This window comes from Bison bison, unplaced genomic scaffold (assembly GCF_000754665.1).
Source record: "Bison bison bison isolate TAMUID 2011002044 unplaced genomic scaffold, Bison_UMD1.0 scf7180017864381, whole genome shotgun sequence".
Classification (NCBI taxonomy): Eukaryota; Metazoa; Chordata; class Mammalia; order Artiodactyla; family Bovidae; genus Bison; species Bison bison.
Window position 1 is genome coordinate 2,461,047 of NW_011494953.1, and position 11,426 is coordinate 2,472,472.

The 11,426-nt window shown below is 53.0% G+C and overlaps 1 protein-coding gene across 1 annotated transcript; it reads left to right on the forward strand.

Annotated features, from left to right (window-relative positions):
- Window positions 1-12: 12 nt before the first annotated feature.
- Window positions 13-8,816, forward strand: SELENBP1 (selenium binding protein 1). Its single transcript, XM_010857512.1, has 12 exons — window positions 13-104; window positions 2,868-2,924; window positions 3,067-3,179; window positions 3,453-3,638; window positions 4,317-4,437; window positions 5,915-6,097; window positions 6,380-6,558; window positions 7,261-7,339; window positions 7,435-7,556; window positions 7,810-7,902; window positions 8,073-8,191; window positions 8,390-8,816. The coding sequence occupies exons 1-12, from the start codon at window positions 101-103 to the stop codon at window positions 8,550-8,552; spliced, it is 1,419 nt and encodes a 472-aa protein (XP_010855814.1). The 5' UTR covers window positions 13-100; the 3' UTR covers window positions 8,553-8,816.
- The last annotated feature ends 2,610 nt before the right edge of the window (window positions 8,817-11,426 follow it).

Genomic DNA, 11,426 nt, shown 5'->3' on the forward strand with positions numbered 1-11,426 from the left:
CCCTTTCCCGCACAGCCAGCCAGCCTGGACACCTGCACAACCTTCTCTCTTTGCCCACTCTTGGCAGACCCCTCGGGAGCAAAGCGCACCAGCGAGCAGCATGGGTAAGGAGCCGGGCTTCTGACCACCGTGCGCTGCCCGCCGCTGGCTCGCCCCCCACCAGGAAGTGACCGAAAACCTGGAGCGGGAGCTGGTTAGCGGAGGGAGCTGCCCGGCTCTGCTCCACTGTCGCCACCCCACCCCGACCCCTGCATTTCCCAGAACCAAAGTTCTGGAATCGTCTGTCTGGGAAGGCAGAGGGACTGCTGGGAAGGGTGACCTTGGGCTCCCACCCAGCTCCCCAGCTGCAACCTGGGACCAGGGCGCCTTGCTGCAGCTGAGAAAATACGTACGGGTGAGGGCACTTAAGAGCTACTGTACGGTCTCTGACAGTTACCATGGGAGACTGACAACCCTGATTCAGTCCTAGGCCAGCTTCTCACTGCAGGGACTAGGGAACCCGGCCTTCCGTGGCCAGGGGGCTCTCTAGCTATCCTGCCCCACCAATCACTCCAGGAGGGAGGTCAGGGAGCCCCCACACTCTCTTAAAACGGGGGGCAGGGGAGAAAGGCTGTTTCAGACTGTTTCAGTGCCTCCACCTTCTCAGTTCTCCAAGTCTCCAAGCTCTCCTATTCCCCTATGCGTGGACTTCTTGATGTCAGGCTGAGGAGGAGCCTGGGTCTGCTTGGGAGTATTGAGGTTCTTGCCTCCTAGGACCTGGCTCTTTCCTGTGCTGGTGGAATGCCCAACAAGCCAGCCTGGCTTTGAAAGAACCCCTGGGCTCATCTCAAACCCAAAGATAGTCAGAGATGTTGCTTGAGATGCTTAAGATAGATGCTCCCCGAGAAAGAGGACTGATGATCAGTGGAGTCTGAGTGGCTCACAGGGCCTGACCCTGACTGGGAGAAATGCTGTGGGTGTTGCGGCATGAGGCACTTGGGCTCTGGGATGGGAGGATAGTGCTTAGGGGCAATACCTCCTTCACAACACACCTCCTTCATACCTTTACTTCTCTCTCAGTCTCTGGCTTTGCAGTTTTTGTATCTCTGTCTTGATGTCTTGGAGTTGTTTTTTTTTTAATATTTTTATTTATTTATTTGGCTGCATGGGGTCCTAGTTGCAGCACCAGGGGTCTTTTAATTGCAGCGAGGGTTCTCTAGTTGTGGTGCATGGGTTCCAGAGCTGTGGGCTTAGTAGCCTTACTGCCTGCAGAATCTGAATTCCCCAACTAGGGATCGAACCCACATCCCCTGCACTGCAAGTCAGATTCTTAACCAGTGGACCACCAGGGAAGTCCCTTGAGGTCTTGGAGTTTTGAACCTCCTTCCATTCTGTTTCTGGCAAGCTCCTTCCCCTCCCCCTCACCTCCTGTGCCAAATCCTGACACAGCTTGGTTGTAGAGCTGAACAAGTATTAATTCCTTGGGGCTGGGCCTCACCTGTCCCAGTCCAGCCCAGCCCTCTCTCTGAACACCAGGCACTGCCTTGGATCTCTGGCACAGCTCTCCCCATATTTATACAACATTTCTCACCTGAAAGTACTTCTGAATACTTTGTCTCGTTTGGCTTTCACAGCCACTTAAAGAAGAAGGTGAGGTATTATTAGCCCTTTTAGGCAAAGGGGGAGAAAATGGAGAGAGTAGATGTCAAACCTGGACTTTGAAAGCACACTCTGGACTCTCCATTGCTGTTACTGCCTTTTAGACTCCTAAGTCATGTGGCTGCTGCAAGTAGGGGACCTGGCTCCCTGGCTGAGGGCCTGAGCCCAGGTACCAGTGGAAATGGACTCTGGAGCAGTGGCCAGACTGGCCAGGCTCCAGGCAGGGAGGCCGTGTCAAGTCCTGTGAACTCCACTCCAGGGTTTTTTTTGGCCTACAACTCCCTCAGTTTATTCCTCAGCCCTTCCTCCAGATTAGGCCCCAAATCCTGATGCTTAATGCCTAGTGGTAGCCATCCTTGTCAGGGACTGACTTTGGTTCCTGACTGTGGTCCCCTAGATCCACGTGGCTTCTCTTGCCAGACTTCAGGGGACAAGGAGGGCCACTTCCTACAGCTCTGGTGGTTGGGCATCTGAACTCTCCAGGGTTGGCTTACAGATAAACCAAGTGGATGGGGCCCACACAGGGGTAGAAACTGGTCTAAGGATCTTCAGCTGGGTCTGTCCTGCAGCCTTGAACTTCAGCCTCCTAACTCTTCCCAGACTCTTGGTTATATAACCCTAGCACTGGCTGGCAGCCTGAGGTTCAGGACCCAGAGGGGAGGGAAGCAGGAAGTATCCGAATTCCTGGCTTAGATGCCTTTCAAGTGAAATGAGATGAACAGGCGCCACCTGAGGGCTGTTCCTCAAGCACAACCAGGGTTAACTGGCTGCTCCCAGGCAAGGACACAGCCTCATGCTTGACTTCAACTCCTGGTTTATTTCTCATACAAGCCTACTGTGGTATTCTTATTACCCTCTTCTTACAGATGATGTGAAAACTGAGGCCAAGGAGGTAAAGTGATGTGTCTAAGTTCCCATGGCCAGTCAGTGACCAACCAGCTGAGATGCGGACCCAAGTCAATGTCATAACCATTGCACCACACAGCCTCCCCTGCACTTACCCTTCTCCTGCCTCCCCTGGGTCCTGCTTGAGGGTCGTGCACCTTCAAATATATCTCTGCAACTCTCCCCACCACTCCCACACACTCAGGAAGGTCTGGAGGGGACCTGGGACGGTTCCTCTGCCTTGGCCAGTGGTGGGATGGGAGGACTGGGGGGTGCAGCATGTAAGGAAGGAGCCTTCGCCCTCCAGAGCGTGGGCCAGCCAACAAGCCCCATTGTTTCCACAGCTACCAAATGTGGGAAATGCGGACCTGGCTACCCTTCCCCTCTGGAGGCCATGAAAGGTAAGTGTGAGAAGGTTGAGATCCAGCATCCCCAGGGGTGGGCAAGCCAGTGCCTGTTACTGACCCCGTTGCTGGCACACCAGCACTGGTCTGGCCCTCCTCCCCAGCACATCACCCCCACTGCCTGCTTTCTACCCTCTAGGACCCAGGGAGGAGCTTGTCTACCTGCCCTGCATTTACCGAAACACGGGCACTGAAGCCCCGGATTACCTGGCCACTGTGGACGTCAACCCCAAGTCTCCCCAGTATTCCCAGGTGAGGTGGCGCTTGGACGCCAGCGGGCCCTAAGACCCCCTCCTCTAGATTGCTCTGACAGTCCCCTCCCCACCCCATCCTTCTTCACCCTCCCTGGGTCTGGTTGTTCAGGTTGCTCATTGCAGAAGAGCACCCCCACCCATGTGCAAGGTCAGTGCTGGAATCAAGGCGGTGCTCTGCTGCCAGCTGCAGTGGGTCCAGGGAGCCTCTTTTGAAAAGCGCACAGAGGCATGGTCTGGATAAGCACCGCCCATACCCGCTCTCCTCTGCTAGGTCATCCACCGGCTGCCCATGCCCAACCTGAAGGACGAACTGCATCACTCGGGATGGAACACCTGCAGCAGCTGCTTTGGGGACAGCACCAAGTCGCGCACCAAGCTGGTGCTGCCCAGCTTCATCTCCTCCCGAGTCTATGTGGTGGATGTGGCCACCGAGCCCCGTGCTCCAAAGCTGCACAAGGCACGTCCTCTGCCCCAGCCAGCTCTGAGCCCCTAATGTGCTCAGCACCTGGGGCAGCCTATGGGCAGGAAAGCCGCCCCTACAGCAGCTGCCTCGGGCCCCTGCACAGGGTCAGGCTCAGCAGCAGGGAGCGGGGCTGGACTTTGGAGGAGAGTTACCAAGTGTGCTGGGTCATTGTCACCCAGGGGCACCACAAGGGAGGAAGGAGGCTCTTGTTTTTCACTCTGAGCTGAAGGAGCCATTTCTTCCCCAGTGAGTTAGTGAGCCCAGGGTTTCCTTTAGGCGGAGCCTCTGATCCCTCCTTTCAACACTTTGCTGAGTGCCCTCTTTGTGCCAGGCGCTCACTGCTGGCCGCTGGTGATACAGAATTGACACTGGCATCCTCCCAGCCTGGGAGGAGCTTATGGTCTCAAAGGGCTGTGAATGCCCTCAAGACTGGGGAGGAATGGGAAGGAGGGAGGAGAGAAATTCCAGCTTTCTGCCAGAGAGTTGTCAGTCTCTCTGACGCCACTGCTGCTCTGCAGACTGAACCTTTGCCATATTCCTACAGAGAAAATTGTGTCCATGTTTGAAAGGAAAAGAGGGTGGGTCAGCAAATGGAAGTGTGGGAGGGGAGGAGTAAAGAGTGGAGACTCCTGGCCCTGTTGGTTTCTGACATCATTCCTTACCCCTCTCCAGGTCGTTGAGCCCAAGGAGATCCATGCCAAGTGTGACCTGAGCTACCTCCACACCAGCCACTGTCTGGCCAGTGGGGAGGTGATGATCAGTGCCCTGGGAGACCCCAAGGGCAATGGCAAAGGTATTGTAGGCACACCTGTGAGGGAAGCAGATTCCAAACTACGGGAGGGATGGAATGACCTTCCAGGGAGAATCAGAGGGTGGGTCTCATCCAGTATTTAAATAATAATCATGTAACTTTGGACTTCCCAGCTGGCACTAGTGGTAAAGAACTTAGCTGCCAGTGCAGATTGACGTAAGAGATGTGGGTTCGATCCCTGGGCCGGGAAGATCCCCTGGAGGAGGGCAGGGCAACCCACTCCAGTATTGCTGCCTAGAGAACCCCATGGACAGAGAAACCTGGTGGGCTGGAGTCCATAGGGTTGAACACAGTCAGACAAAACTGAAACAACTTAGCACATATGTGTGTAACTTCAGTTGTTTCAATTATTTTTATGAGGATGAGCCTTGAATGATGAATTCACTTACAAGTTCTGATCTGCCATGGGGAATGTGAGAGAGTACAGACATGGCCTCAGAAAACAGATACATTTAATATCAGCCTTCCCAAATTCAAGAGCAAATCTTACAATCCTTGGGATCCTTAATTGTCATAGCTACTTGCTCACTTATGGTGTGATCAATACCTTTTACATGAAATGTCTACTATGTGCCAGACGCGACCTACGAGACAGATGCTACTGTGATCCCTGTTTCACATGTTAAGAACCTGGGGTGCAGACTGATTAAGTCAGCAGCTATTAAGTAGCAGAGCTAGAACTCAAACCTGGCACTGTGCCTCCCCAATTATGTCTTAATCACTGTGGTGTACTGCTTCTCTCCCAGCCTCACCTGTTTCACCAGAGCTTTCCATCCAAAGGGCTTGGAGTGAACTATCAGTTAAGGTCATGGATGGCCTTACTGATTACTGCATTAGACTGCAGTAGATTACTGCATTAGACTGCATTAGATCAAGGTTACTGCATTAGACTCCATTTAACTGCTTTTTCCAGAAGACGGGTTGCATGACATTCCAAGATTTAAGAACACTTAGGAGTAGACATCTATTTACATTTGCAAAGAAATGGCAAGGTGTCACAACCTACTCAGCTAGGGAAAAACAGTGGGCACTCGTGTCAAATTACAAATAAATAGCATTTTCTTTGTCTAAAAAAATGTAGTGAGCTGAATGGAGTTTAGACTCTGGCAGGAATCCTACACTGAAAGTAGGAGACTGGGCAGAGGAAGCATAGGGTACAGTGTACTAAAAGATCCTGGCACAAGGGAGGAAAAATGAACCCTTTGGTCTGGGAGAGGGATGAACTGATGAAAGGCAGGAACACCAGAGCAAGTCCCCACCTTTCATCTGGCCTTCTGGGTGGGACCCTTTGGACAGGTGGCCAAATCCACCTCCTGAATCTAAGGACCTGGCACACCCAGTGGGAGGAGGGGCACCAGGCAATGGGCTTGGAGCCTCTTGGACAGGCCTGGGGTGAGGGCTGGATACGGGTCCTGTCTCCACCACCTCTATCTACCGCTCTACTTTCCTCACTGCTCAGGGGGTTTTGTGCTCCTGGATGGAGAGACATTTGAGGTGAAGGGGACGTGGGAGCAACCTGGAGGTGCTGCGCCTATGGGCTATGACTTCTGGTACCAACCTCGACACAATGTCATGATCAGTACTGAATGGGCAGCTCCCAATGTCTTACGAGATGGCTTCAACCCTGCTGATGTGGAGGCAGGTGAGAATCCCCCGTATACCCATGGGCTGGCTGGAGCCTGCTCACATGAACCCCTGCTTTTCTCTTCCAAACCCCCACTCTCCAGCCATCTTATTTCCCTCATGTGGATCCTGGAACCTTGGGGTGATGGTATAGGATGTGCTGAGTGCTTGACTTGCTCAAGCATCCTTCTGATCCCTCCAACCCATCTTTCATCCTTCTACCCTGGGCTGGGCCCCAGCCTTGGCCCAGGCTCTCCTGCCCTGATCCTGATTCCATCTTTCGGCCGTGTCTCCACCCCAGGGCTGTATGGGCAACACTTACACGTGTGGGACTGGCAGCGCCATGAGAAGGTGCAGACCCTGACTCTGCAGGACGGTCTCATCCCCCTGGAGATCCGCTTCCTACACAACCCAGCCGCTGACCAGGGCTTCGTGGGCTGTGCCCTTGGCTCCAACATCCAGCGCTTCTACAAGAACCAGGTGATGTGAGCTCTGGCCCTCTCCTCCCAGCAGTCCTGTCAACTCTCTGCCAGCTTCCGTACTGTGCCCTCCCTTCTCCCTCAGGGTGACCCAGGCCTCCTCCTCCTCTGGCTCCACCAACCCAGACTTCCCAGGAATTAAAAATAAGGCCACCTGCCCTGCCTCTCTTCTCTGTCCTAGGCTAATTTCTCCCTAAGCCCCAACTGGCCATATTCATTCATTCATTCAAAAAATATTTAGTGAGTCAGGCACTGTGCTAGGGCTTCCCAGGGTGGTGCTAGTGGTAAAGAACCCACCTGCCAATGCAGGTAGATGTAAAGAGACATGGGTTTGATCCCTGGGTTGAGAAGAACCCCTGGATCAAGGCACAGCAACCCTGATACAGCAACCACTCCAGGATTCTTGCCATGAGAACCCCATGGACAGAGGAACCTGGAGGGCTGAGGTCCGTAGGGTCGCAAAGAGTTGGACACAGCTTAAGCAACTTAGCACACACACACACTCTGTGCTAAGTGCTGGGAACACAAAGGGAAAGCAGACATGATCCCTGCCTTAGGAAGGTCTGCATGGGAGTTAGACCCTAGTGGCAAGACCCTATACCTACTGTCTCTCTGCAGACAGTACACTCTAGGGGGACCTAGACCTGACGCCCATCACCCGACTCTGACAGGCTCCCCTCTCTGCCTCTTAACCCCAATGCAGGGAGGGACTTGGTCAGTGGAGAAGGTGATCCAGGTGCCCCCCAAGAAAGTGAAGGGTTGGATACTGCCTGAAATGCCAAGTGAGTGCTCGGGGGAGCATGGGAATTGGAATGTTGGTTCCTGGGCTGGGGAACAAGAGTCCCTAAAGCCTCTGGACCCCACCCTGTACCCCCAGGCCTGATCACTGACATCCTGCTGTCCCTGGACGACCGCTTCCTCTACTTCAGCAACTGGCTGCACGGGGACCTGCGACAGTATGACATCTCTGACCCCAAGAGGCCCCGCCTCGTGGGACAGGTGGGGTCCCAGCAGGATGGAGAGGGAGGGAGGGAGGAAGTAGATGTCTAGACATGAGGCAAAGGGTACAAAGTACCTGGGGGATGATAAAGAAGGTGCAGGAAAAACAGAGATGGGGGCTGAGGGATGCTCGGGCCAGAACCACAGGGAATCGTGGTTGCACATGGGGAATGTGAGGAAGTGAGGTGCTCTTCCTGGAATGTCCTCACCGCCCACCACTGTCCTCCTTTCCGCTCTGCACCTCCCCATCCAGATCTTCCTCGGGGGCAGCATTGTTAAGGGAGGCCCTGTGCAGGTCTTGGAGGACCAGGAGCTAAAGTGCCAGCCAGAGCCCCTGGTGGTCAAGGTGAGGCTGTCTCTCCCACAGATCAAGGGTCCCTCAGATCCCTGCTGGAGAGGTATGGGGGAGAGGGCTGGGCCGCAGCTGAACCCAACCCCGCCCTCCGGGTTTGAGTGGTGCCACTGATTCCCACGACCTGTTTGTAACCCTGGGATCTGACCCCTGCTTTTCCCAAGGGGAAGCGAGTGGCTGGAGGCCCTCAGATGATCCAGCTCAGCTTGGATGGGACCCGTCTCTATGTTACCACATCGCTGTACAGTGCCTGGGACAAGCAGTTTTACCCTGATCTCATCAGGTAAGGAGACAGCCTGGGCTCCCCTCCCAGCCCTCCTCTCCCAGAGGGGTTGGGCTTCCTGAAGACTCCTCAGCTCGCCTTGCAGACTCTGCTCCCTCCTCAGGAAGCCCTCCTCCTTCCACCAACACTTACCTAATTTTGATGGAAGGAGAGGTGGCCCCCTCTGACCTCTTTCTTCTCCTGCCCTGTCTCCACCAGGGAAGGCTCTGTGATGCTGCAGATCGACGTAGACACAGTAAGGGGAGGGCTGAAGTTGAACCCCAACTTCCTAGTGGATTTTGGGAAGGAGCCCCTTGGCCCAGCTCTGGCCCATGAGCTCCGCTACCCTGGGGGCGACTGCAGCTCTGACATCTGGCTCTGAAGCAACCCCCCAGCCCCCCAGCTCCGGCTCCTAGCTGCATTCCACATTTTGAACCCTCCATTCTGCAGAGACCTGGCTTCACTCTACTCTCTCAGCCTCTGACCCTTAGCAGCTTCTCCTTTTAAAGCCAAACCCAGGCTGGTGACATATAGTGAGCCATGTCTCCATCTGCCTGCCACGGCCACAAACCGCTCACTGTGCTGTTTTTACATGAGCTGTTGGAAATGATTTTTCTAAGAAATAAACTGGTGAACCTCTTCCTGAGATCACTTTGTCTCTGGGGGCACTGGGCCTATGGCTCCTCCTCTGTTGACCCTTTGTATCTTGCACAGGAAAGTCCTGAAGAGGACCAAGGGGTGGGGTAGTTATGATGACTAGTTCATGCCAATGATTACAGTATGATGCCATTGGTGCCAAAATCTCATTTTTATGGCCAGATAGAACCTGAAGATTTTGAAGGCGGTTGTCACAAGGAGAGCTGGCAGGGTGAGACTATCAGTGTTCCTAAACTTTTTTTTTTTTTTAATCTTTTAAATTTTTAAAAAAACGTTTATGTATTTGGCTGTGCAGGCTCTTAATTGTGGCATGTAGGATCTACTTCCCTGACAAGGGATCAAATCTGGACCCCCTGCACTGGGAATGTGGAATCTTAGCCACTGGACCACCAGGGAAGTTGCTAATTTGTGCTTTCTTTTAATGAACCAACCATCTCATCCACCACCCCCAGGAGAATGTAACATGGCCTCTCACACACAGGAGATCCCCTAGACCCCTGACATAGATGGTGCTGTCAGGTCCCAATGCTGCTGCCAAGACTGGGAGAGCACACCAGTCCGGGGAGGTTAGGTGTGTCACCTCCTACCTGGAAGACAGGAACGAGACTGGGCAGGAAGGCTGGGACTTCAAGGTAACCAACCCAGCAGACCAGGCCCCAGGACTCTTCCCTCCTTGCCTGGACGGTGTTTTAGAACCTTGCCCAAATCAGAGATGTCTCCTTTCTCTGCATTAAGTCATCAGTTGTTTGTAAGAGGAATGCAATGGAAGTTTCAGGAATCTAAGAGGCAGCAGCCAAGCAGTAATTCCATTGACTCCTTCACTCTCTACCCAAGACAGTACCAAGCAACATGCAGGTATTAATCTACCTTATTTTCTGTCTTCCACAAAGATGTCTTTATTCTAAATACTGAAATAGTCTAAGACCCCCAAGATGGCCAGGCTGCACTCTTTCCCTCTGAGGTCTTTATGGTTATGTTTCATTTTGACCATGCCATGCAGCATGTGGGATCTTAGTTCCCCAGCAATTGGAGGCACTGAGTCTTAACCACTGGACCATCAGGGAAATTCCCTTTCCCTGAGGTCTTTAAACATGCTCCTTGAAACATCTACCTCAACTTGAGTGTTGATTCCCTCTCACTGCCTTACCTGCCATCTGGGCTAGATCGTGATATCCCTGGGAAAACCTCCTTCCCTAATGGCTCCAGGTTAGTGACATCCTACACTTTACCTCTGGTGGCTCAGTGGGAAAGAATCCACCTGCCAATGCAGGAGACACAAGTTCAGTCCTTGGGTCAGGAAGATCCTCTGCAGGAAGAAATGGCAACCCACTCCAGTATCCTTGCATGGGAAATCCCATGGACCGAGGAGCCTGGCAGGCTACAGTCCATGGTAGTCACAAAAGAGTCAGGCATGACTTAGCAACTAAACAATAACAGCAACAAACACTTCATCTCAGCTCGATTATATGCCACATTATACTGAGACTTCCTGCCTACTCTCAGCATCCAGCTTCTGCCTTAATCAACAAGTGACTGTAAAGGATGACTAAGTTTCAGGGAGCCTTGGGATTTACTGGGTCTTAACAGAGTCCCACTCCAGTACTCTTGCCTGGAAAATCCCATGGATGGGGGAGCCTGGAAGGCTGCGGTCCATGGGGTCGCTGAGGGTCAGACATGACTGAGTGACTTCACTTTCACTTTTCACTTTCATGCATTGGAGAAGGAAATGGCAACCCACTCCAGTGTTCTTGCCTGGAGAATCCCAGGGACGGGGGAGCCTGGTGGGCTGCCGTCTATAGGGTTGCTCAGAGTCAGACATGACTGAAGCGACTTAGCAGCAGCAGCAGCAGCAGCAGCAGCAGCAACAGAGTTCAAAGAAGAGCCTGCCAGGATATAGTCCATGAGGCCTCAAAGAGTCAGACAAGACTGAGCAACTTAGCATGTAACACGTAACAGAAGTCTCAGGCTTCCCAGGGGGTACTGGTGGTTAAGAACCTGCCTGCCAATGTAGGAGATACAAGAGACATTCAACCCCTGAGTTGGGAAGAGATGGGCATGGCAACCCACTCCAGTATTCTTGCCTGGACAATCCCATGGACAGAGGAGACTGGTGGGCTATAGTTCATGGGGTTGCAAAGAGTCAGACACGATTGAAGTGACTTAGCACTCAAACCCAGACAACACAAGTCTCTCCTAGGTTTCTACCCTATCCTTTTCGATAACCAAACTTCTTCAGAAAGAACTTGCCTTGGGGTAAGCAAGTAGTTGATGAGGAAAAGTCCCTTACAAAGTCCTTTACAAAATGTCAGCTGGTAGGCAGGACGTGGTCCTGCACCTAGCACCCCAAGGCGGTCAGGCCCCAGGTGTCCTGACCTGTGGGGAGGGGTAGCCATCAGCTCGCCCAATGCATGACAGCCTTTAGGGGTTGGACTCCATGTCCCATCAGTCCCTGGGACATCAAATGCTGCCCCTAAATTGATGCCCCAAAGCCCAAAGCCTCCCAACTCCCAGGCAAAAATAAAATGAAGAAAACAACCAACCAAACAACAGCAACAAAGAATTTTAGCTAGTAAATTCAGAAGGAGTGATAGAATTTGGA